The sequence below is a fragment of the Mustela nigripes genome, chromosome 7 (genome assembly GCF_022355385.1).
Source record: "Mustela nigripes isolate SB6536 chromosome 7, MUSNIG.SB6536, whole genome shotgun sequence".
Lineage (NCBI taxonomy): Eukaryota > Metazoa > Chordata > Mammalia > Carnivora > Mustelidae > Mustela > Mustela nigripes.
In genome coordinates this window covers 22,592,253-22,618,722 of record NC_081563.1, presented here as the reverse complement: position 1 = coordinate 22,618,722, position 26,470 = coordinate 22,592,253, and the positions used below count along the sequence as shown (strand labels likewise).

Genomic DNA, 26,470 nt, shown 5'->3' with positions numbered 1-26,470 from the left:
ATGGTAATCAGAATAGTAGGGTACTGACACAAAAACAGACACGTGGACCAATGGAACAGAAGAGCGATCCCAGAAATAAATCCGTGCATTTATAGTCAACCAGCCTTTGACAAGATCATCAGCAACATAAAAGGGTGGAAAGGACAGTCTTTTTAATAAACGGTGCTGGGGAGACTAGATATCCACATGCAGAATGAAACTGACCCAGAGCCAATCATATGTAAACATCAGCTCAAAGTACATTAAGACCCGAACATATGACCAGAAACAATAAAACTGCTACAAGAAAACACAAAGAAAAATCTTCTTGGTATTAGTCTGGGCAATGATTTTTTTTTTTAAAGATATGACATCAAAAGCACAGGTAACTAAAGAAAAAATAGACAAATAAGATTGCATCAAACTACAACATTTTAAAATAGAGCTACCATATGATCGAGCAATCCCACTTCTGGATAGATATTCAAAGGAAATGAAGAGATATCTGCACTCCCATGCTCATCGTAGCATTATCCACAAAAACCAAGAGGAGGCAAACAAATCTAAACATCTGTCAACAGAGGAACGGATGGAGAAAATTCAGTATAGAGACACAATGGAATATTATTCAGCCTTCAAAAAGAAGGGAATCCTGCCATTTGCAACAAAACAATTAAACCTAGAGGACATTAACCTACAGGCAATAAGCCAGATACAGAAAGACAAATACTGCATGCTCTTACTTATATGAGGCATCTGAAACTCTCAGACTCCTAGAGGCAGGGAGTAGAACAGTGGTTGCCGGGGACTGGGTGGGGAGGGGGAAATGGAGAGATGCTGGACAAAAAGCACAGTTTCAGCTGTGCAAGATAAAAAAGTTCTGGAGATTTAATGTACAGCATGGGGATTACCGTTAACAACAGCACGTCATACACCTGCAGTCTGGTAAGAGGGTGGCTCTTGTGTTCTCACCGCCCCTACACACAGAGAAAAGAATGGTAACTGGGAGGTGATGGGGATGTGGCCAATCAGCTCGCCTGGGTCATTTCACAGTGTGTACGTGTATCTACACATCAAGTTGCACACCTTAAATACAGCTGATCCTTGAATAACATGGACTTGAACTGTGTGGATTCACTCATACGCAGATTTTTTTTTCCCAATAAATCCAGTACTGTGAATGTAATTTCTCCTCCTTTGATTATCTTAATAATATTTTCTTTTTCTAGCTTAACTTATTATAAGAATAAGTGTATAATACATAAAACATACTAAACATGTTAATTGACTGTTTATATTATGGGTAAGGCTTCTGGTTAAGAGGTTATTCAACATTAAGTTTTGGAGGAGTCATACGTGGATTTTTAACTGCATGCTGTGGGGGCGGGGCTGGTCATCAGCTCTGCTAACTCCCCACTGTTCAAGGTCAACTGTACATGCAACCTGAAATACTCAATTACAGATCAATCAAGCGGATTTGAGGGCATGGACATAAGAGGCTTTTTTCCTTTGCAGCATTATTGACAGGCTGACCTCTCAAAACTAACTGGAAAAGAAAACCAGGAACTATTTGAAGACCGAGACCAAGTCACATCACTGCAGTTGGAAGCACAGCCATCCCTGTGGGGCCCATGTCACATGGAGAGGAGGTCATATTGGGTCACTGGCTGGGTGGGTGAGTCCTTGAAGGAACAATCTCCCCGATGCACCAGGAAGTGGCCCTGGTGGCAGGTGGTGGCTCTGGTCCAGCTTGAGGCCCAACCAAATCAAACACATGCAACTACCCTGCATTTACAAAAACCTCCTCCAGTTGGATGATGGGTGAAAACTCTAAGCCCTTGGGTTTGTGTTCTTTGGAAGCATTCCATATGTATGAAGCAGCCTCTTTTCATCTCAAACACTACAGACAAGCTGGGCACTCCACTGAGATCTAGCCATGGATGGCCATCTTCTGGCTTACCCATCTTCTAACTGGAAAAGCCAAGTAAGATGCCCTACATGCTTTTCTGCACCCAAGGCTCTGGAACATAATATGCGTAAGTCAACTCTGTGTTCATGCACTCCGTGCGTAACTGACTCCTAAATCCCCGGGAAACAGGGCAAGATCATATCACTGACAAGAATCAAGAGATAACAGCATTCTATCACTGTGAAAGATAAAGCAAGGCAGAGCAGAAAGGGCTTGGAGTTTGAACACTTGGGACCTGATTTAAATCATTCTGCATTTATCACCTGTGGGATCTTAGGCAAGTTACTACACCTCTCTGCCTTCTCCCTTTTCATCTGTAGAATGGCAATCAGGACTTTTATCTGGCAGGACTGTAAGGATGACATGAGATAAGGCACATAAACTCTCTAGCAAAGTGACTGTCTCCTAGCGAGGGTTCCATATATGACAAAGATCAGTGTGATTTGAGTTGAGAGCCGAGATACTTTCTCTTCCATAGAAACAGCAGAAGGGGCCAAAAGATTAAAGTAGTAATGAAGTCATGTGGGTGAACGGCAGGAGCAGAAGACAAAGGTGGCATCTGGCTTTGGTACAATTAAATACATGTCCAACAACAGCTGTGGCCCAAAACCCCTCCACCGTGGAAAGGCCACAAAGGAGGTGCCAGACAGCCCCCCCCCCCCCCCCCTTAAGGAGCCTATTCCTTGGTCTGGCCCTTTCATAGAGCTAATTTCTGGAACAGTAAGATGTAGAGATGATTTTCTCATTTTAAGTTCCATGAGGGAGGGACCATATCTTATTCATATACCTGGTACTGGGGCTGGCTTTTAGACAAAGGTTCAATAAATAGTTTAACTGAATTAAAATAGTAGGTTTAATTGACTTAAAATAGTAGGAAACCCATTTTCCAGGGCAGAGTAATGGGAAACAGCACACCTGCTATCAGTAATACCAAGATGATATTCCTTCCAGCACTGTGTGATCTGTAGGGTTAGCCAAGGACTGCTAAGTCCTACTAGTCAAGACTCTGCTAGAGCCTCTACCGTGCTCTCCGCCCTCATGAACGACAAGAACAAAACCAAATTTCTTGAGATGACTTTTATTGAAGGGCCTGCGTTTGTTTTTAATCTTGCCACAGCCTGTGTTCACATCTGCAGGCTCTGCAGCTATAAATCTAAAAGGAGACAGATAAGGTAGAAACCTTGTTCAACAAACTCCCCACCAACACGACAAACATTCCAACAGGAGTGGCCTGCCTTTATCTCGTCACCACCCAGCTTGGAGTCTGTTTCGCCTTTACAAAGGCTTTGCTGTCTGAGAAGAGAATGAACATTTTGCCCAGGAGACCGAAGTCACTCCCCGGCCAGGTATTTCCCGAAGGAGCTGGACTATATGTTCCAGTGCCCAGCTCTCAGGGTTGCTATAAAATGCCTTGATTTTGATCTAGGGTTGGACAGATCAGGTTTTTTTGATAAACTCAGTCCATTTCCCTGGAAATGCAGATACACACCCATATGCTGACTCCTTCCAGGTGCAGGGAGAGCACGGCATCCCCTCCAGAAGGTGGAGACTGCAAAGGTCAAATCTTTGGGAGAAGAGGAAAGAAGACTCAGGAGAGAACCCCCGCCCCAGGACTGTTTTGTATTGATTATTTACAGACAGGTTGACAGCAGCCAGATAAGAAATAGATCCTGGCCGGTAACTATGACTGGTGCTTCCTTTGGGCCTCTCACTCAGAGATAAAGAAGCAGTGGCACGTTGATTAAGTAATTTGGTTGCTCTGGAAGGGGGGTATGTACCTGTGGGGATACCTGGAGAGCATGAGCCTCAGCTTTGGCTTGCTGAAATGGGGGATCGGGTTACTTCTTTGTAGGTATGAGATCCATTTAAAGGAACAGTGTAAGGTCAATTTAGACACATAAAACTTGCCCCTCGTTGGGAAGGATCACACTCTAACTTTGCAGGATTTCTCTACATGGCATAAACTCCGCAGCAGACATCAAGTCACACTGACAGTCTGAACAAGACGGAGTCACTGGTTGAGGGTGGCTGATTCAATGGAAACTGTAGGGAAAATTCACAAAAACGGAAGGGGAACAGGAATGGACCAGGGCTCCAGGGATCGTCCTGGGGATGGAAGTGCCCTGCCCCACAATAGTGTCAACATGAATATCCTGGTTGTTGCTACTGTAATACAGTGGTTCAAGATGTTAGCACGGAAGGAAACTGAGCAGCGGGTACACAGAATCTGATTATTTCTTACACATATGTGTGACTATATAATGATCTCAAAATAAAAAGTTTTAAAAAGTCACGAAAGACTATGTGGTAGATATGGAAAAGTATTAACAAAACGATGGGAGGCAATTTCTGCCTTCTTACTGGAAAACAGGATAAGTAGCATTAGGTCAGAGAATGGCCCTCAGATCCAGATGTAGGACCCAATGCACATCCTTTACCCTTAAATTCCTCACTTTAAAAACAAGGATAATACCTGCCCTACCAACTCCATGGGGCTTGGGGAGATTCAAATCAAATGAGATGATAAGTACGAAAGTCCTCTGAAATATTGCAAATTATACCGGATATTGAAGAGATATTTCTAATATCCACTTGAGAGTGACAGAAGCATTATATAAATCCCACCTAAATTTACAAGAGCTGGAAAGAAGCAGGTTCTGAGCCTTTGTGTTAACTCGGAAACCATGATCAAGAGGAGGTTAGGAACTGTACATCCATGGTTACAAGATATCAAAAGTACTTCTTCCAGATCAGGTGTGTAATAGGCTTCTTCTCGTGGAAGAGAGGAGAAAACTAAGACTATATTCTTATATTTAGTTTATCCACATGAAGAAACTCTGCAAGGCAGCATTTAAAGAAACTAATAAAATGCCACGAATATTTCATACACCTGAAACCACTATATCACAGAATGTCAATTATACTTCCAAAAAAAAGCAACAGGAAGAGAAACAGGATGGACTTAGCAGGGGTGAAGGAGAGATTTTTTATCATAGTGTGTATATTTTTTTAAAATTAGTGACTATACTGCCAACACCAACAACAAAATGAAAAATTTTAAAAAGGAAGATTCTTAGGGAGGGTCCCTGTATTTTGTGTGTGGGAAGAAGGGACAGTTACTTTCTGGTTTTTTTCAAGGCCTTAGTTCCAGGAGTGTTAAGTTAACTGAGTGTCATCACTGAGGGGTGTGAGTGTGGGGTGTGTGTGTGTGTGTGTGTATGCACACGCATGCAAAAACAAGCCTACACATGCCTGAAAAGTTTGGCCAAGCCTTACCTCCTTCCTGTTCTCTCTCCCAAACTGGAAATACCCAGGAGTCACGCAAGGTGAATCACCATAGTAGCTACCCATGCTTTTCAATTTTCTGCCCCTTAGCTCACTTGAAGAACAACTAACTTAATTACATTATTACCTTATGTGGGGAGACTGAGCTGACCTAACTCACTTGACAGGACAAAAGGGGACCAGAAATAGACACTGAGGTCTTCACTCCCACTTAGCACCGCAGCCAAGGTACCTCCTTGGTTCACATGTGGCTGAAAACAACGAACATTCTCAGGGTACCAAAGTGAAATGTAGGCTGCTTCGAAGGACTTCCTAGTCGGTAAAAGAATTATATTTGGAAAGCTGGAATCAAGAAGCCACTCTTTCTGGCTGTGTTGGTTTTCTGCAGTCCCCAGGATCCCGAGAATAATGGAAACAATGGATGAGGTTAGAGTGAACCATCTTTGAACACTGGAGCAGACAGTCTCTTTTTGTTTACTCTCTGTGGAGTCCACTGAGATTGCGATCTTGGGCTGTTCATCTCCCAGAATAATGGGTCTTTTGAAGTATCTAACCTCTTGGTTAGAGGCTGAGTGAGTATGTTTTCATCTTCTTGTAAATATAGTGTTCAAGCGTTGTCCCATCAAATAGGTTCTACCTTCTCATTGACTAACTGTGGTGGGACAGTCTGAACTGAGGGTTTGGGCCCACTCCATTCTTCCAACATAAAACAAAGGCTACGCACCATTTGGACATGCTTTGTTCAGACCACAGTTCATGTCTGAGGTCTCAATCAAACAAGAGCTTAAGGATAAACTTTGCAAATTCTTTTTAATTTGTCTGACACAGGAGACAGTTTACAATACATATGAGGTTTCCAAACTGCAGCCAAATGAAAAAGAAGAAATTTTAGCAAAGCCAAAGATCTTTTTTTTTTTTTTTTTTTAAAGACAATCTTCATTGGGAAAAGCCTCACGGAGTCCATGAGACTGTGAGTTTCTTTAGAAAAGGAACATGTCCCATTCAGCCCTAGATCTTTAGTATTCAGTATGGCGTCTGGCACAAAGAATATGCTTAAATGTTCACGGAGTTAAAAGCACCTGTCACCTGGGCATACATAAAAAAGCAAACCCCAGTCCAATAAATGTTCAGGACTATAAAGCCAAACAAGACCATGTCTAACCTGAAGGACTAACTGGGAAAATGCAAGAACTAAATTTGTCCCTATACTGGGAAACAACCGGAATGGGAACAATGGTCTAGGTCAGAAACTGCAAGAGGTTGTTTAAAATGTGAATGTTAATTCCCTGGCCTCACTCACACTCACGGATTCCTTTTTGCAATTATCTTCGCTGGGCTCACCTGTATGCAAAGTTTGCTGATCACTGGCAGGCACTACAGTTTCCCTGGAGACCTCGGAACCCTAATCCACCTTTTCAACACTCTGGAGAGCTCAAAAGACTCAGAGTACAAAGAGACAGATTCACAGCTGGGCACATCAGAAGTAAAGGGAGAACCCTATGGGACTTCGTTTGCAGAAAAGAACTAGGAATGAGGATCTTTACCCATCACATGGACTGGGATTGGGGTTCTCCTCATTGCATACATACCTAGGGTCTTCTTGTTGTTTTAGAAAAGACAACACAGTGTTACACCGCGGTCCCCAGCTTCTTCCAAATCATGGCATCGTCAGAAAAACGGTAAGGTTTTACGGCACCCTGGGAAAATGTGAGGCCAGCGGAGGTTGCGGACATGGGACCCAGCTCCCACAAGAACTAAAGTGATCAGCAGCCCCTCTGTAGCCTCTTCCCAACCCAGTGGTGGGCCCCAGCGTGCAGACTAAAAAGCTCCAGTGAACCGTTAAGAGTAAGAGTTCTGGAATGAAAAGTTCTAATGCTGTTTCCTTCAACTGCTAGCTATGGGACATCTGGCAAGTTACTTTATTTCTAGGTGTTCTCGTTTTCTCTACTGTAAAATAGAGATAAGGAGCCGCCTTACAGGGCTCTTGAGAGAATTAGATGGAATCATGAAGGTAAAGTACTTAACACAGGACTTTGCACAGAGTGAGCACTCAGCAAATAATATTATTTATATACCACAAGGGCATTATTGCCATTATTGCCTATCATTAGAGGTCACTTCTTATCACCAGTAACCTTTGAGTGACAATGAATTAGAAAAACACACCACATTGACTGAGACTGAAGAAAGTTTGCCAATAAGACACCTGCCTACTAATGAACTGTGTCTTTTTTACGTTTCCATTTTTCTAAAAGGTGGTAAAATACACATTAACATAAAAATTCCTGTTTTAACCATTTCTGAGTGTACAGTTTGGCGGCACAAAGCAGTACATCCCTGTGCAACCCCGTGCAACCGTCACCCCCGTCTACCTCCAGAACTCTTTTTAGCTTCCCAAACACAAACTTGTAAATACAGTGTTCCTTTCCCTCCATCCCTGCTATGACTCTTCTCATTCAGGTTTCATCAACTTTTGCCTAAATCATCTTCTACATAACACCAAAACAGTCCCCTTTCCTAAAAAAGCAAATGTATACCAGTTCTCTACTGAGCAAACATCCATCTCTCCTTGCTATCCTTGGGAGACTGAGTCCGTCCGTACTCACCAGCCTGGTATACAATGCTCTCCGAGTTCTGGGCTCTGCCTCTAGCTCAGTCTCTCACAACTCCCCAGGATCCAATATACATTTGAGAAATCCTAATAGATTCACTCTTGTTTCTCCCCTCAGTGCCTTTGTTTATGCTAGCCGCTCTGCCTGAAACGCTCTTACAGCCCTCCTGTGCTATCTGGGTGCCCCTTCCTTGTGTTCCCAAAACATCTGGAGGATGCCTAGCATTGCTTGAAATGTTCCACTGTTGTTTTCGTTTGTTCTTACTAGATGGAGCCACTTCAGAGCCAGTGGCATTCATCCTGGTATCTCGGGTCTGGCCAGTACCAGAACCAGAGCAGGTGCTCAACACAAGGTGCATGAAGGACTAGACCAATAAACAGGTAAACTATTGCTTAGGTCTTGTCTGGAGGCCACTGAAAAGCAGGAAGGGAGGGAGGGAAGGAGAGGGGGGAGGGAGGGAAGGGGAGGGGAGAGAAGGGACAGGAGGGAGAGAGGAAGGAAGAGGGGAGGAAGGGAGGGAGGAAAGAAGAACGAAGGAAATTCATGTTGGAAAGGAAAAAGTAAAACTGCCTTTATTTGCAGATGACATGATCATGTACATAAAAATTCTAAGGAATCCACTCAAGGTCAATATACAAAAACCAACTGTACTTCTATATCTTAACAATAAACAATCAGAAAATGAAAAATTTTAAAAAGAACTCCATTCTCAATAGCTTAAAATATACTTGGGAATTTTAACAAGAGAGGTACAAGACCTGTATACTGAAAACTACTAAGCGCTGCTATGGGAAACTAAAAAAGTCTAAATAAATGGAAATATAAAACATATTCATGGATTGGAGGACTCAGTATTTCTAAGATGGCAATTCCACCCAAATTAAGCTATAGAGTCAATGCAATCCCAATGAAGCTTTTAGTGAAAAAAACTGTCACGCTAATTCTAAAATGTATATGGAAAGGCAAAGGATCTAAACAGCCTAAACAATTTAGAGGAAAGACATATAAGATTAAAGGACTTATACTCTCTGATTTCAAGACGTGCTATAAAGTGAAAGCACAGGCATGTAGATCAATAGAACAGAATGCAGGATTACAGAAATCTATATTATATTTATATATATAATATATTATATATAATTATATATTATATACATTACAGAAATATATATGAATTATATATTTCCATATATAATTCAATTTCCATTCCATTTCCAGTTAATTTTTGTGTATGGTGTGAGGTAAGGGACACAGTTTATATATTTTTTTCTATACTAATATCCATTGTTGAAAAGACTGTTGAATTACAGTTGAATACATATATGTATTATATATTTCCATATGGAAATATATATTTCCATATGAAAAGATATATTTCCATATGAAAAGATATATTTCCATATGAAAATCAGTTGAATACATATATGTATTATATATTCCCATATGGAAATATATATATAAATTCCCATATGGAAATATATAATACATATATGTATTCAACTGATTTTTTTGACAAAGGTGTCAAGGTAATTCAACAGTCTTTTCAACAAATGGATATTAGTATAGAAAAAAATATATAAACTGTGTCCCTTACCTCACACCATACACAAAAATTAACTGGAAATGGAATGGAAATTGAAAGAGCTAAAACTATGAACTCTGCAGAAGAAAACAATGCAGAAATTCTTTTTGGACTAGATTAGGCAAGAATATCTTAAGCAGGACACTAAAGGCACAGCCTGTGAGAATGCAAACAGGTGCAGCCCCTGTGGAAAATAGTATGGAATTTCCTCAGAAAATGAAAAACAGAATTACCATATGATCCAGTAATTCCACTACTGGATATTTACCAAAAGAATATGAAAACACTAACTGGAAAAGATATATACTCCCTGAAGCATTATTTACAATAGGCAAATTACAGAAGAAGCCCAAGAGTCCATTGATAGATAATGGATAAAATGTGGTATATATAGATACAATGGAATACTACTCAGCCATAAAAAATAATTAAACCTTGCCATTTGCAATGATATGGATGGAGCTAGAGGATATAAGGCTAAGTGAAATAAGTCAGTCAGTGAAAGAAAAATACCATATGATTTCATTCACATGCAGAATTAAGGAAACAAAACAAATGGAGGAAGAAAACAAGAGACAAACCATAAAACAGACTCTTTATAAACTATAGAGAACTGTTGGTCAACAGACGGGAGCTGGGAGAGCGGAATGGGTGAACTTAGGCAGCGGGGATTAAGAGCATGCTTATCAGAGAATTGCGCAACCATGATGCTGTACACCGGCAACTAATATAACATTGTGTGTTAACTACACTGGAATTAAAATAAACAAACCACAGCCATAAAATGAAAACATGATACAAGGAATTCATCAAAATTAAAATTTTTGCTCTTTCAAAGAAACAGTTAAGAAAATGAAAAGGCATGCCATGGACTGCGGAAAAAATGTGTAGAGCATATAACTGACAAAGGGCTTGCATTTAATACATATAAAGAATTCATGACTCAAAATAGACAACGATCCAATTAAGACAGGAAAAAGATTTGAACAGACATTTTACAAAATAATTGACTTGGTCAAAAGCACATGAAAAGGTGTTCAACATCACTAATCATTATGGAACTGTACTTTAAAACCATGGGGAGATACTGTTACATACCTTACAATGGCTGAAATGAAAGGGATTGATAAAGCAAGTGCTGGAGAGGCTATGGAAGAACTGGGACTCTCACACACTATTAGTGAGAATGCAGCGGGTTACAGCCCTTTGGAAAACAATATAGCAGTAGTATAATATATACTACTGAGTTGAACACATATTTACTCTATGATCCAGAATTCTCACTCATAAGCTTTTACCTAAGAGAAACAAATCATGTCCACACAAAGGCTTATACTTAAAATTTTGTTCATAGGAGCATCATTCTTGAGAGCCAGAAACTGGAAACAAATAAAATGTCCATCAACTTGGTAAATGGATAACTAGTGGAAAGGAAAAAGCAATAAATAGGAATGAAATACACACACACATACACACACACACACCACGGACGGATCACAACACTGTGCTAAGGGACAGCAGTCAAATACAAAAGACCATATAGAGTTTGATTCCATTTTTATGGAATTCTACATACTCTATAACAGAATAAACAGTAGTCACAGAAAATGCTCAGTGACTATCTGGGGCTGAAGGTCGAGAGAAGGGATCTGCTGCAAAGACACACGAGAAACTTCGTAGGGTGATGAAAAAGTCCCATGTCCTAGCAGTGGTTCTCGTTCTGTGGCTGTAGGTGGTTGCCAACATTTATTAAAGTATTCACTTAAAATGGGTGAGTTTTACTATAAGTTATAGTAAAGTTATAGTAAGTTATACCTAAAAAAAGATAGGGGAAAAATGCCCCATGGACTTTTAGGAAAGTTGAACTTGTGCAAATAGGGAGCACATAATATGCAAAAGGAAGGGCATGAAACCTTAAATCTGAGCATTATTTCCTGGTGTTTTCCTTATGTTGGACATTACTCAGCTCTTCAGGCTAGCGTTAAGACAGCAATACAGTAATGACCAGATACTGCTGTAAAAGTATTTACCTTTACCTTGCCTAGGATTCTCAGAATTTGGCCATTCAAACATGGGAAAAATGCTTAGCTGGATTGCGGGAACTTGGCTTCTGGTCCTATTCTCCGCTATTGTATTACATTATGCACGGCTTGGGGTCAGGTACTCAGCCACATCCTACCTCCATCACACAGGGAGTTTTCTGAGATTCTCAATCTGAGACCCACACACCTCCCTCTACCTCCCACTCCACAAGTGTCCTTGCACCAAATTTGGGCATCTGGGAACTTGCAGAGGAAAAACTGTGTACCTTTACATTCACTATCACTATTCACTATTTAACTGAAATTTAGATTTCCTTCAATTATGAACACAAGCAATAATCTACAGCAGTATTAGCAGTACCCTGGCTTCGTTATCGAAAGAAATCGCAGCCATTTCTGTATCACGTTGCAGGTGCGGCTTGTATCTTAAAATATTCTTTATGCGCATCACTCTTTCAAAGCTACAAGAATCGTTAGATTTGCCACTGGATACTGTTATTCAAGGTATCATCCAAGAAGCCCATATCTCATATCATATGTTTTTAATCATAGGATTAAATCATTTTTAGCGACTGGATAAAAGTATTTTAATAGAATTGGCTTCCTCCATCGTGCTATATATTTTACTTTATGTATTTTAAAATACTGTTCGAGGGGCGCCTGGGTGGCTCAGTGGGTTAAGCCTCTGCCTTCAGCTCAGGTTATGATCCCAGGGTCCTGGGATCAAGCCCCAATCGGGCTCTCTGCTCAGCAGGAAGTCTGCTTCCCCCTCCCCCCCACCTGCCTCTCTGCCTACTTGTGATCTCTGTCTGTCAAATACATAAAATCTTTAAAAAAAAAAATACTGTTCGAAGAATGGATCCACAGGGTTTCCCAAAGGCGGCTTTGGCACAAGAACATCAGAAGTCCCTGGGCTAGATAATCCCTAACCATTCATTCTAGTGCTAAGAAATCTATTCAGAACTGACACAGAGACTCGATGACTCACACTGTAAGTGCGGTAATTAAAAGGCACTTTGAAATAAAAGTGATAAACAAATGCCAGACCTTGTCTTCTATAGGCCCCTGGGTGAAGTGATGTTTTTAATAATTTCACTCCATATTTTCTTAACTGAATTATGGGGAAAGAAATGGGGTGGTGACAGCCATTATTTCAGTCCACATCTCTTCTTTTCTAAGGAAAAGTTCTCAAGATTCATGGGTCCTGAATTACTCGGATTCTGATTTGAACAAACCAATTGCAAAAAAAGAAAAAACATGTTTGAGACAAATAGGGGAAGGTGAACACAGATTGGTTATTAGACGATATTAATAATATCATAATTTGTTACTGTAATATTCTAACAGCATTGTTTTGCAGACATCTTTTTAAAAAAATCTATTAGAGATACACATTGAGTATTTATAGGTGAAATACTGCACATTTGCTTCAAAATATTCCAGAAGATTTAAAAAATATTATTTTAAAAAGGAGGAAGGGACTGATGAAACAAGGCAGACAAAGTTGCAATATGGGTGATGGGCTATTATATTTTCCTCTCTACCTCTGTGTTTGTTTAATATTTTTATAATAAAAAGTGGTTTTTTTCCTTTTTTGTTTAAAATTTTTAAAAATATATTTAAATTCAATTTAATTAATATATACTGTATTATTAGTTTCGAGGTAAAATTTACTGATTCATCAGGTGCATATCACACCCAGTACTCAGCACATCACGTGCCCTCAATGCCCATCCCCCAGTTGCCCCTCCCCCTATGCCCCTCCCCTCCAGCAATCCTCAGTTTGTTTCCTAGAGTTAAGAGTCTTTTATGGTTCGCCTCTCTCTCTGTTTTTTTTTAATCTTATTTTATTTTTCCTTCCCTTCCCCTATGTTCATTTGTTTTGTTTCTTAAATTCCGGATAGGAATGAAATCATATGGTATTTGTTTTTCTCTGACTGACTTAGTTTGCTTAGCATAATAACCCCTAGTTCCATCCATGTTGTTGCAAATGGTAAGATTTTGTTCTTTTTGATGGCTGACTTTTACTCCATTGCATAGATATACCACATCTTTTTTTTTTTAAAGTATTTATTTATTTGACAGAGAGTGAGAGAGTGAGAGGCAGAGAGAGAGGCCACAAGCAGGGGATGAAGAGAGAGAGGGAGAAGTAGGCTCCCCACTGAGCAGAGAGCCCAATGCAGGGCTCAATCCCAGGGCCCTGGAACCATGACCTGAGCTGAAGGCAGACACTTAACCTACTGAGCCACCCAGGTGGTGGCTATACTGCATCTTCTTTATGCATTCATCTGTTGGTGGACATCTGGGCTACTGTGGACATTGCTGCTATAAACCCTGGGGTGCGTGTGCCCCTTTGAATCACTATGCTTGTATCCTTTGGATAAATGCCCAGTAGTGCAACTTCTGGGTCATAGGGTAGTTCTATTTTTAACTTTTTGAGGAGCCTCTGTACTGTTAAAAAGTATTCTTTAAAAAGAGATTCATAGGCCATCAGGATAAATCCAGGCCACAGAAACATCTGGATTATATTCCATTTTAGAAAAGAAAAAGAACCACGTAAAGAAGCTTGCCAAAGCTCTTGCCACTCCTTCCTGTCTTAGAACCCGGGCAATCTCATGGCAACAGCACCCTGTTTGCCTCCAACAGGTTCTGCATTCACGGGACTTTGTATAATGAGCTATTATAACAGGCCACATTCACTATGTCTAAACAGGTGAAATCTAGTTTTATATCATCAATGGTGGTTCACACTTTGGTTAATCTATTAGTTTGGTCTTTTTATAGCCAGAGAGTGAAGCCCTACACTAGCTGATGTGTCTGTGCTGCTAGCCAGGGGTTTACAAGCTGGACATCCTGTCATCACGGCTGAGGAGCGCCAGCAGCACAACTCACCACCTTCAGGGCAATACGGCCTTTAATGAGATGGCCATTCATGTGCCTGAGAAATGAGACAGTAGTGCCAGGGTGAACACTTCCGTCCCTAGAGCTTATGGGTTCTCTGGGAAGTTCCAAAGGCTTTCAAAATTCATCACACACTTGGGAATACTGCCAAGTATCTGAAACAGTAGAGCAATGCAGTTTAGTACATGGGCTCTGGAATCAGGTCCTGGATTTTAGATCCTAGCTTTGTCACCATTCTGTGCCATACTTGTCTGATTTGTAAAATGTGGTAATACTAGTAATTATCCTTAGAAGAATGTGTTGAGGACTGCACCACATAATACCATACATGCAAAATACAGAGAGCCATGTCCAAAGACAGTAATTACGCTCTCAACACCTGTTAGCAACTGTTACTATTACTATTATCTTCAACAACAGCAGAAGTGTCAGCCCCAAAATAATGGCCCTGTTTCACCCATGTCAGTAATACTTGAAAATTAATTATAAGAAAAGGTTATATGGAACTGGATCAATACTATAAAAGTTACTTTTTGGAAACAGCTTCCTCTCTTTATTGAGTTACATGCCTGCCTGGGTTACAATGTGTTCATTTTGAAGCAGCTGCATACATTTTTAAGTCAAAATCACCCCACTTTAAAGATTTTATTTATTTGACAGAGATCACAAGTAGGCAGAGAGGCAGGCAGAGAGAGAGAGGAAGGGAAGCAGGCTCCCTGCTGAGCAGAGAGCCCAATGCGGGGCTCGAGGCCAGGACTCTGAGATCATGACCTGAGCCGAAGGCAGAGATTTTAACCCACTTAGCCACCCAGGCGCCCCCAAACCGCCCCATTTTAATGCCCTTTCTTTGATCAGAGAAGCTCACTTTAGCAATTACTTCGGTCCAATAATTACAACGGAAAGGAATCACACAACACACATGAGAGGGTACAGGGCAAGAAACCACCACACAACATCATGCATCTGACTGACAACCTCCTTCTTTACAAGAAGGCCTTTAAGGTCATTAAAAAGGTGTCACCTAAATCTAAGGTATTTGAATGAAAAGAATATTCCCAAGAACATTATGAAGATCAATGAAATAAATTCTCAAAGCAGTGTCAGACACTGCAGAGAAAGTCTTTCTAGAAGCAGACTCTGAAGATGAAACAGGAGTTTCGATATGAATCACAACAGTGACAGTGGTCGCTCAAGTTCTAGAGCTATTCATTCAGACTGTAAACCATGAACGGGGTGCCTGTGTATGGAACCTAAGACGAAAACCTCTTCACCTCGCAGAGCTAACTGCTTTCAAGGAAATCCAAGATAAAAATTAACTGAAATGCTCGAAGCACCTTTAAAGGACCAAGAGTTCTCATAATCAGAGCAAAAAGGTATTTTAGGAAGTAGATTTCCTTTCATCTTTTTCCATATTCTTTTATCTCTTTGAACAATAAAGAGAACTGATTAGCTTCACTTTTTATTCACAATCAATTTTGGTTCCTGCTGCTTTGATAGCGATTATTCCTACTAGAAATGATAAAATTGAGCCACAAATCTTTATAGATGTGTCGTCTGAGGTAACCATATGAATTCTAAATAATATTACACTTTTTATGGATTCGCTTTGAAATGAACTCTAATATATAACATTGTAGTTCCTGATTTTAATTACTTCAATGATTCTGATTTGTTCTTCAAATCTACTTATTTATATAAAAATGTGATTCATACCCCAAAACTCAGCAAGTCTTGAAAAACTGCACAATTTTGGTTTTCATTATCTAGCAAGTAACTATCTTGCTTTTTGCTCTTAAACACTCTACAAGACGTTGTTTTTTTTTGTGGCAAAGAGCTGAGTCCACTCCCCTCCACTCAGGAACTGGTCTTCCCTGACTGACCCAACACCTCCTCCCCTCGGTCTCCTGCAGCCCGCTGCTTTGTTCCATTATGGTATTTGATAGCATTTGAAATTTATATATTTGATAGTTTACTTCTTTATTGTCTGTCTCTCTCATCAAACTCCATTAGGGAGGGTCTCTCTCTTTTTCCACATCTCTCTCTCATACATAAAACACATGAAGTTCTCTCTGCCCTACATCTCTTTGTGCCTGGCATATAGTAGGCAAGTTCATGAAGTATTTGTTTTAAAAAATGCATACCACTATAATTCATCATTATCTGATCTCCTTTCCCATCAACTAGGCCCAGGGCCGCAAATGATTTTTGTCTAGCATCAGAGTCAGTATTCTAGGCTTTACCATCTCTGTTGCCTATGCCTCCCCCACTCCCAACAACCTTCTCAAAACCCAGAAAGCACTCTCAGCTTGAGGGCCATATGGAAACAGGCTGAGGGCAGGATTTGGCCCACAGGGGGTCGTCTGCCAACTCTTATGCCAGACTCCAAGTGTCTTAAGGTCAAGCCTGACTTATTCACTCATATTCCTGGGACCTTTCCTAGTACTGAGCACACAAAGGTTTTCAACAAACCCAGAACTCAGTTGAATTGGGCAAAAGTGATTGGGTTAGGAGTAGAGAGAACCAAAAATTTAATGGAACAGCCCAAACGGTCAGATTTAGAATGGCAGGCATTTTGCCGGGGAGATACAGCCGCTGGTCCTGGCTGGATGACTCAAAAGGGCACTTACTAATGATTTATGGGCGATGGGAAAAGACAGCTTGTCGTACAATCACACACTCTCTCACTTGCCTCGGGGGTCACAGATCTCAATACCCTCCACTTCGGAGCAGCAATCCTGCTACCACAGGCAGCTGCCTCCTCTCGTGCCTACTCACAGTGCAGCTGACTTGGACCCTGAAGAAGAGCTCATGTTTCTCCCAGCGGTTGCTTCTGTTCTGCGTTACTGTCTTTGCTGTCTGGTTCTCTTGTCACCCGGCATTCTGAAAAGGTGCTGGCTTCAAGATAACATCTACCTCCAGAGCTTGGTAAATATGGAGTCACCTCCATAGCCAACTATAAACAGTTCTTAGATGGTGGCCGGGAAACCTTCCTGGAAACAGTTTTTGGATGGGAGCACTCCCTGATCCTTGCACGGTTCCAAATCTTGCAGTATGTTGATCACGGGTGAAGGAAGGAAAGGAAGGAGGAATAAACGGATGAAAAAAACTCCATGGCCATGATCACGGTCACACCCCCGCTCCCGAAACCATCAGAATGTTGGAGGTTGCAGTGTCTCGTGAGAGATCCCAGAGTATGTGCAATGTTTTCCCCACGGGCATTCTCGCTTCCGCAGACTCTAGCAAAGTGTGAGGTCAGAGCCATCTGCCTCAAGAGAGGAGTGCCTCTTTCCTCTAGCATCCAAAATGCTCAGAATGACTACCGGCATCTGCCCTAGTGACCATTTTCTTTCCGGGCCTGGGAGAGGCGGACAAAGGAAGGAGAGTGGGGCTGTTATCCGGTGTCCTGCCAGGTGTCCGCTCCCCATGGAGCGGCAGAGGCAGCCCTGGAAGCCTGGTTCATCTCTAGGCATGTCCCTCCTTCTTCATGTTCTTAAGAACTCAGAACTTCATTGCAGTGAGCTATCATTATGGCTCTGCCAGCCCATATTGACTCCCCAACCTCATGGAAAGAAAAAAGGGAACAAATCGTCCCTAGGGTGTTGTAACCAAGCAAGCAGATCTTTCCAAAGGAAAGTGTCAGATGCTTAACTGCATGATGGAGTAAGACACATTATCCAACCAAGCTTCACTCTGATGCAGCAAGTCCTGCGTTTTAGGTGGAATAAGCAATAGGGTGGGAACAATTTATGTGAAGACAGGCTGTGTGTTAATGATGGAGCAGGAACAGCACTGAGTCTCCTGGTTCACGGACCAGGTCATATCTGCCCAAGAGCCATGAGTGTAGACAGTGATGCTAAGAGACAGTGGCAAGCAGCCTGGGGAGGAAGGGAATAAGGGCCCGAGGAAACACTCTGGCAAAAGTGAATTAAACAAATCCCGAAGTCCTTGTAGTTGTTTCAAAGGGTGCCCATGGGTTCACATTTCTGGAGAATGTAACCAGAACTAAGTGAAAATATGACTTTGGGACTTTGTGTTAGACGTCTGGCTTGGAGATGCTAAGACAGGAAGGCGGAGACGGAGCTGTAAGAAATACTAGACGTGGGGCGCCTGGGTAGCTCAGTGGGTTAAAGCCTCTGCCTTCAGCTCAGGTCATGATCTCAGGGTCCTGGGATCGAGCCCCACATCGGGATCTCTGCTCAGCAGGGAGCCTGCTCCCTCCTCTCTCTCTCTGCCTGCCTCTCTGCCTAATTGTGATCTCTTTCTGTCAAATAAATAAATAATCTTTAAAAAAGAAAGAAAGAAATACTGGACGAGTGATACCAGGGAAATATTCTTTGGGGAACAGACCTTCCAAAGAAACGAGAATTGCCTGCACACCAAATGGACTGACAAGGGAGGACAGGCGCTGCGAGGTGAGTACTCCTTTACCCCTGGGCATCATTCTTGCTCCCGCCCACCAGAAGAGTGACTCTTGGGTCGCACGTGACAAGCACCAGTGACAATGAGCAATGCCAAGAGTATCTTTTTCCACTTCTATCCGATATGATCTGACATCAAGATTTTCGAAAACAGAATCATGGCTAAAAAACCAAAGTAAATTTCATTTAAAGGACTGCGATTTCATGCCCTTTGGTTGAGCGTTCGTCTAATTTAACATTTGCAACTGTCTTTCCGTGTGTCCCTCCTTCTGTGACCTTCTCTCAGAGCCACTCTGGGAGGCTTGTGATTGTCGCCACCACTGTTCAAGGCAGGGCACTGGCCCCTCCTGCTGACCTGGGCGAGGGAGTCACGCCAACCAGATCACCCGCACAAACTGTCCAGGGTCGTGCGAGACAAACCAAGGGTACAGTCCGGATTGGGGTGGGGGGGCGCCCATGGTAGAGGCAGAATCCCTGGGATCAAGATAGTGCACGGAGTGAATATGGCAAGTAGGCCATGAGATCTCACACAGGAATTAAGGGTCAGAATGAAAAAACAACAACGGCAACACAGAAGGTGACAATCAAACATTAGGGCCACATAAGACGGCAGGCAGAGAGAAGACTGCCAGGAGGCCTTGACCGTGAGGCTCCCTCCACCATCTGGCCCTGTATTCTGGGTTAAGCTCCATATGTGAACGTCTCCACAGGACTTACCAACCAGATCCCCAGCATACACATGAGGAAACTCAAGCAGAGGGAAGCATGTCTTTGTCTTTGGACAATGTCATATTGGAGGAACACCCACACTAAAATCTTACCTCTGCAATTTTGTTTTTTGTCTGTGTACACAACTAATGCATAGCAATATGCTTGCATTCCTGAGGGTTCCCCACGGAAGACTCACTCTAGAGTAGAAGCTCAGCAGAAAGCTCTGCAGACAAGGTGCTTATCACTGGGAAACACTTTAAAAACACAGCTAATGCTCAGTGCTCCCTGTGCGGGTTACACCATGGCATTAGCGGCTTTCTTCCCTTACTATCTGTTGGTGTGAAACGGGGTAAGACAAATTAATTTTAGAACCATGTTTTAGCCTAAGCAAATCACAACCAAGGATGTCAGTCTGCCGGGGAAACAAAACCCCCCAAACCAACGCCTTTACACTGTCTGATGGTGTGGCTGAAGAGGGCGAAAGCTCCTCTCCAGAGAATAGTTTATTAAAGGTCAAGGGTTAGTTCTATCCACTAAGTGAAACCAACCCCAGGCCACTGCTTTTCTGTAAAGTGACTTGGGAAAGCTGGAACTTCTATGTCTTTGGTCTGAAGACTGGCATTGTTCACATCAAATGCTAAAGAATAAAGGTCTTGGTTGACTTAAAACTTGAACCTGGCACCATGGGTCAATGTTCTTACATAACAAAGAAATAAACAGAAGAGGCTCCAAATTATCCAGCAGGAGAAAGCTGGACCAGGGGCGCCTGGGTGGCGCAGTTGTTAAGTGGCCGACTCTTGGTTTCAAATGAAGCCATTTTTAAACTCAGGTCCTGTGGTCGAGCCCCACGTTGGGCTCCATGCTCAGTGCAGAGTCTGCTTGGGGATCTCTCTCTGCCCAACCCCTGCTTGCTCTCTCTCTCTCTAAAATAAATAAATTAATTTTAAAAAGAGAGAGAGAAAGCTGGACCAAAGTTTTTTGACTCACTGATTATGGTAACACAATAAGCATTTAAAGATGCCTATCCATGGAATAAAATTGAAAAGTAATACTGGGAATACATTCGAACTTGTCTCACCTTTCAAATAACTATTATGTTATTATCAAAGTTGTAGGTTTTTTCCCTTAATAAGGATGATAGCCATGTGAACAAAGGAAGTATGTTTTGAGTAATCCTGAAAGTTTTGGAATCTCATGCTGGAAAGATGCTTTGAAACAGGAATCTGGAACCCGGGACACAGGGCAGCGTTTCTTCAACTCAGCACTACTGACATCTTGTACCTGACGATTCAGCTGCTGTTGGGGGTCTTCCTGCAACACCACTACCCTCTACCCAGTAAATGCCATAAGTGACAATCCCCACTTCCGTCCTCCTTAGTCATGACCATCAAAAATGTCTTAAAAAAAAAAAAAAAAGTCTTCAGACCCTGAAAAACAACTGCGGAGGGGCAAATTAGACCTGGTTGAGAACCATTGGTCTAGAGGTATTTTCTCTTCAAGAGAACCCCCTCAGGACACTGAAGGTTTTCACAGTCATTATTACATACGGTTTGGGACTTTGCAAACGTATGCTGACGTGCTCACAGCAGAAGTATACTCACTGTGTACAAGAAAACAGAAATCTTTCCACATCAGCAGCAGAGTGAGTTTTGTAAAGCCTTCTGCATCATATTCCACGACGCCTCTAGGTGATAAACACACACACACACACACATACAGAAAAAACCCTCATCAAAATTAGGCACAAGAGAGATGGAACCAAGTAATAAAGAATATATTCATAACATCACGGTGATTGAATCCGAGATGCATTTCAGGTTAAGGGAGTGTTACATAGGAAGGACGTGGGGTTTGGAATGACAGCATCTACGTTTAAGTTACTGTTTTGCTATGTACTGTTATGGCTTCAGGCAAATCACTTAACCTCTGGGGCCTCAGTTTCCTCATCTGTAAAACACATACAACGTTTTCAAACTTCCTTACAGGATTGTGAAAAACAAATAAGATAAACCATAAAATGCTATGCAAATGCTGGTTACCAGTTAGGAGTAAAAGATCCAAGGCAGCCATGAGGTCAGCGACGACACTACTTTCTGTGATGACTAAGTCTCACTTTCACTCAGGCACTAGGCAGTAATCAGCAATGGCAACATTACTAAGTTTAGGAGTCTGTATTATTTTCCTCCAAAGTACTTGGAATCCTTTCACTTGTGTCCCCTGTCCTCCCCACCAGGCTCAAGACAAAGCAGCCCCATTAGCTGGGTGGGTGTTGGTTCTCAGCATGTGAATGTGGCTGGGAGACACACAGGGTATGTGTCATGTGTCAAGGAGAACAGGCCTGGACTGCTGAAGGGCTTGGGCAGAAGTCTGACACACTCGTCTCCCCGATTTTCCACAGAGCCTGAGCGCCTGGGAGACATCACCATAACATGACAATACTAACCACACACTGAAGACAGACATAATTGTCTCTGTCATCCACACCAGGAGGCGGGACATAATCATCTCTGTCAGCCACACCAGGAGGCATTTGCTGTCTCCCTCACTGAGTCAGGCCAATGAGACCGTCAATCCTTTTTTTTTTTTTTTTTAAGATTTTATTTATTTTATTTGACAGAGAGAGAGAGATCACAAGTAGGCAGAGAGGCAGGCAGAGACAGAGGGGGAAGCAGGCTCCCCGCTGAGCAGAGAGCCCGATGCGGGGCTCGATCCCAGGACACTGAGATCATGACCCGAGCCGAAGGCAGCGGCCTAATCCACTGAGCCACCCAGGCGCCCCGAGACCGTCAATCCTGATGGCCTCCCAGTTTAAGTAGGAAGGGGGAACTCACTGTCAAGGTAAAGGAACTAAGACGCTAAAAGCTGAGTGATTTGCTCAAAGACTGTTGATATATCATTCAGATCTTCTGACTTAGGTCAACAATTTTACTTACTGCTTTATATTTCTTTTCATGAATTTATAGTCAACTCAATCCGTTATAATACTGCTATCTAAACTTTTCAAATCCTGCATGCTGTAAGTAAAAACAAACACAGAATCCTTTTTGTTATGCATAGTTACAGTAATATAATAGCAATTGTGTATGATTTAGTAGTTGTATACGGGTACTACCATATTGTTTTGCATAATAAAACATACGCAAAATGTATATTGAAAAAGAACGAGTTTTTTCATTTTCGTTTTTGTTTTTTAAGATTTCACTTATTTATTTGAGAAAGAGAGAGAGAGCATGAGCTGGGGGGAAGGGCAGAGGGACAGGGAGAAGCAGGTTCTTTGCTAAGCAGAGAGCCCAAGGACGCAGAGATCAATCCCAGGACCCTGAGATCATGACCTGAACGGAAGGCAGACACTTAACCAACAGAGCCACCCAGGTGTCCAAGAATGAGATTTTTAAAAAGCTGTAAATGCAGTTTTCTTATCTTTCTTGTGTGCCAATGGAGTGAGGGGGGACACACACCCTTCAGGTGTGTGTACCCTACTTGGGAGGATACTAGGCTAGATCCTCCATTTTTACTTATACATACTAAAGATAATCTTCTTTGAAAATCAGAAGACCAATGATGTCATTTATGAGCCACTGTTTGTATCCTAAGTACTTTCTCAAAATGTTCATAAATAAAGCTGAAAAAAATCCTAAGTATTAAAGACTCATATGAGAGACAGTCACACTGTTTAGATATTGACAGTTCTATTTTGGAGGCACAAAAAATTCAATTTCTTAAAATTATTTCTGAGGAGTCAGAAATTTGGCCCATAATTATTCCACAGTTTATAAAATTATATCCCAGGGAATGGCCAACCTTATTCTTTATTTCACCTGCTCCTCCTTAGTCCCACTTTTTTGGTCCTAATTTATTCATTTCTTATTTAAAATTTTAATTTTGTGTTACTATCTATATCTCTGTATATTTATACACTTCCTACAGAATAAGGTGGGATATAAGCAGACCATTAACACCCTTAGTGCTCAGTCCCCCTGAATGGGTCGAAGGCCCCGCCTTTGGAAGAAGACTGAGGGGAAAGCACATCCCCTCAGCCACTGGGCTAAGCCCCGAGCAGAAGCTCAAGGAGGCCTCTGACGTCATCTAAGGAAACAGAGCTGCGGAGTAGCAGGGCCTCTGGCAACCTGCAGGAAAGGCCCAGGACCCAAGGGGGAGGGGCAGCGGGTGGGGCTTGGGCAGCAGCAGCAGGACACGCCCCTTAAACCTGAAGTCACTTGCCTCCCCTGCCCTCTCTGTGCCTTCTTCCAACTTCTAATCTCAAGTGGGAGTCGCTGCTTTTGGGTCTAACGCTGGATGCCCTCCTTAGATCTGGGGGGCAAGTTGCGAGCCAGAGTCCTATCAGGACACCTGAGTCCTGATAACCCAGGCTCCCACCCCGGCGCTGGCTCTGGCTGTCAGGCGGATGACTTCTGTCAGGTCATTGGGCTTCTCAAAGTCTCAGGGCTTCCCAGGAGCCAATTGTGCCAATACTGCCCACCTGGCCTGCTCACTCACGACCCCTGGGAGCAGATGGTGGTGAAAGCGCTGTGCGAACTGTAGGGTTCTAGAACAAGCAGGTGGTGCTGCCCTTGTCATTGCTGGGTTTGGGGTGAGTATGATGCTGCTCCAAGGAAGATACTTGTTTCTATGATTTAGCAAAGAATCCTAGAAACTATCTTCCTGGGAGCTTCAGTTTCAGCAATGTACCAGCAAGAATCAAAATGGCCTTAATAAAATCTTAAAAAAAAATAAAAATAAAAAAATAAAAGGGGCGCCTGGGTGGCTCAGTGGGTTAAAGCCTCTGCCTTCGGCTCGGGTCATGATCCCAGGGTCCTGGGATCGAGCCCCATATCGGGCTCTCTGCTTGGCAGGGAGCCTGCTTCCTCCCCCCTCTCTCTCTGACTGCCTCTCTGCCTACTTGTGATCTCTGTCTGTCAAATAAATAAATAAAATCTTAAAAAAAAAAAATGGCCTTAAGAAGCTAGCATGGGGAAGCACGAGCTGTTATTTTCTTAACCAAGCCCCACATGAGGGTCGTGAGGACATGAGGGTTTGCCAGCATGTGGTTTAAACAAGGAGGAACTTACGTGCCGAAGTGACTGAGGAAAGCAGCGATGTACTCCCTTCTTTTGTGGTACCCTTGAATCACATACTGCACCTAGAACAGGAACCCAAAGATGAGGAGTAGGGAATTGTCACGTGCTTCCTTACAAAACATTCCCAAGACTCAGAGAAGCAGAAAAACGGTAAAATAAATACACCACACTCCCATCACCTATACTCCCCTCTATTCAACAAGAACTATGAACGTTTGGTCTACCTGCTTCCGGCAGCCATCTACCTGCCCATCAAGCTATCAATCAATCTCGCTGAGATACTTCAAGGGAAATGAGAGACACCATGACAGTTTGCCCCAGATCTGTGAGCGTGTATCTCCAAAAAATAAGACCTTTTCCTACAGAGCCATGATGTCATTACCATACCCAACAAATCTAGCCGTCATTCTCCGACTTCATCTAGTGTCCTGCGCATTGTCATGATTTTCCACTTGTCCCCAAAATATTCTTTTAAAAGGCAGGGTACAATTGAGGGTATAATCAAGGACCAGGCATTTAGTCTGGAAAGTCTTTCATGTAGGATAAGAGTACCTCTTGGGGTGTGCACATGCATCTACATGTTATATGATACAGACTTTTCAGAGATTTGGGCTAGCTGTCTAGCCCAAAGGATGTTTTGCCTTCTATATTCTGTGGGTGTTTCCCTCCTTTTCCCTCTACTCTGGAGGTCCCTGTATTTCCCATAAATCGGACGTTAGACTAAAGGTGTGATTAGATTCACGCTAAACATTTTTGGCAAGAAAACCTCATAGGTGATAGCGGCCTTGATCACTGGTTAGGGTGACAGCAGGCCAACCCCACCGTAAAGGGAGGTCTTCCCTTTGCCACCGGGAGTGAGCTGGAGGCACACTTCTCAAAGCCTGTGAAGATCTAGTCCCCTCTCAGTCTTTCACCTCATGGTTTTAGTATCTGCTGGAGAGCCTTGTCTGAATCAATTATTTCATTAGGAGCCGGAAAACGGTGACTTTTTGAATTCTCTCACTCCTTGTGTGTTTATCAGCTGGAACTATCTGTAGAGAAGAGCTTCTGCTCATCAAATGGGGGTTCTTTTACTCTGAACTTCACCTCCTATTGAAAAGGCAGGACAATGTTGAATTCTTTCTTTTTAAATTCCTAATATCCAGGAAAAGAGTGTTACAATAGGGGATTTTAGTTTGCCTTTTTATATTTCCTTGTTATCACCAAACGACAGTTTTTATAAAAAAAAAATTGTGAACCTATTAAGCTGGACATCTGGAAATTAGTCATTTACCCATCAGCTACCAACACAAAAATACATTCCTTATAATGTCCCCATAATGGCTCAAAGAAACAGGGGAGAAAGAGGCCCCCCAAACTGTTTATATTGGCGGTAGCCACAATGAGTTTCCATGGCTAACAAAAGCTCAAGATAAAGTACTTGAAATAACCTTGACACAATTGGTAGTGATAGCCACTTTGTACCCTTTAAAAGTAAAACAATTCTATTTATATAATAGGGGTTTATGTCAATTTATAAAAACAGTGCTTACTTTGCAGGCTTAATGCAGGATCAGAAATGTTATTTTGGGAAAAGAAAAACAGATGATAAGTTTGCTTAAGAGGCTTTGTTTAAAAAGGGGATGAAAACAGTTCTGTGTACTTGATTTTAAAAACAGAAAACCATTTTAACAGAAACCCACAACAAAACTGGCTATAAAGATAGATTCCAATGTAATTATGGAAATTCATTTGAAGAGATTGTTTCTAAAAGCAGCCCATACTGTCCTCTTTTGTAGCAAGCATAAGAACATCAATTTTAAAAGACAAGTAAAATTAATGAAAGGGAACCAGATAAGAAAAACAGACTGATTCTTATATTTCTGGGAAAACGGTAACAGAATTTTTTTGGAG

At 42.1% G+C, this 26,470-nt stretch overlaps 1 protein-coding gene across 3 annotated transcripts in view; it reads right to left on the bottom strand.

Moving 5' to 3' along the window:
* The window catches only part of BABAM2 (BRISC and BRCA1 A complex member 2), a 406,624-nt gene that overhangs the window by 58,171 nt on the left and 321,983 nt on the right, over positions 1-26,470 (bottom strand). For 2 of the 3 annotated variants that reach the window (XM_059405361.1, XM_059405360.1), the window contains 2 exons: positions 24,569-24,639; positions 21,101-21,183 (listed from right to left, as the gene is read on the bottom strand). In XM_059405361.1, the coding sequence (XP_059261344.1) occupies positions 21,101-21,183; positions 24,569-24,639 (154 nt within the window). The remainder of the gene's footprint in view (positions 1-21,100; positions 21,184-24,568; positions 24,640-26,470) is intronic. The other variant, XM_059405362.1, reaches the window with a different exon arrangement.